Consider the following 734-nt stretch of genomic DNA (forward strand, 5'->3'; position numbering starts at 1 on the left):
GAGCCGGTGGCCGAGATCGGCGTGGGCGCCTACGGCACCGTGTACAAGGCGCGGGACCTGCAGAGCGGGCGCTTCGTGGCGCTGAAGAACGTGCGGGTGCCCAGCACCGAGAACGGGCTGCCGCCCTCCACCCTGCGCGAGGTGGCGCTGCTCAAGCGCCTCGAGCACTTCGACCACCCCAACATCATCCGGTGAGTGCCGCACTGCCTGGTCCCGTGGCTCCCCCACGATCGGGGGGCTTCACCCCGTGGCTGCCGCCCCCCACGTCTCTCCGCTGCCCCAGCTCGGAGACCCCTGGCTCACCCTGTTCCCCCCCCCCCCCCAGGCTGATGGACGTGTGCGCCACCATGCGCACGGAGCGCGAGACTAAGGTGACGCTGGTCTTCGAGCACGTGGACCAGGACCTGAAGACCTACCTGGACAAGGCCCCGGCCCCCGGGCTGCCCCCTGACACCATCAAGGTACTGCAGGGGGGTCCTGAGCTTGCTTCCCCCCCCAAACCCACCCACCCAGAGGCTGTTTGAGCTCACGCTCCTCTCCCGCCCCGCCAGGACCTGATGCGGCAATTCCTGCGGGGCCTGGACTTCCTGCACTCCAACTGCATCGTGCATCGCGACCTGAAGCCCGAGAACATCCTGGTGACCAGCGGCGGGCAGGTGAAGCTGGCCGACTTCGGGCTGGCCCGCATCTACAGCTGCCAGATGGCCCTGACACCTGTGGTGAGCTGGGGGAGG

The 734-nt window shown here is 68.9% G+C and overlaps 1 protein-coding gene across 1 annotated transcript in view; it reads left to right on the forward strand.

Moving 5' to 3' along the window:
- CDK4 (cyclin dependent kinase 4) overlaps positions 1 to 734 on the forward strand; it is a 9,526-nt gene that overhangs the window by 5,759 nt on the left and 3,033 nt on the right. The window contains exons 2-4 of the mRNA XM_025192692.1: positions 4 to 191; positions 326 to 461; positions 552 to 719. Of these exons, the coding sequence (XP_025048477.1) occupies positions 4 to 191; positions 326 to 461; positions 552 to 719 (492 nt within the window). The remainder of the gene's footprint in view (positions 1 to 3; positions 192 to 325; positions 462 to 551; positions 720 to 734) is intronic.

This window comes from Alligator sinensis, unplaced genomic scaffold (assembly GCF_000455745.1).
Source record: "Alligator sinensis unplaced genomic scaffold, ASM45574v1 scaffold265_1, whole genome shotgun sequence".
NCBI classification, from domain to species: Eukaryota; Metazoa; Chordata; order Crocodylia; family Alligatoridae; genus Alligator; species Alligator sinensis.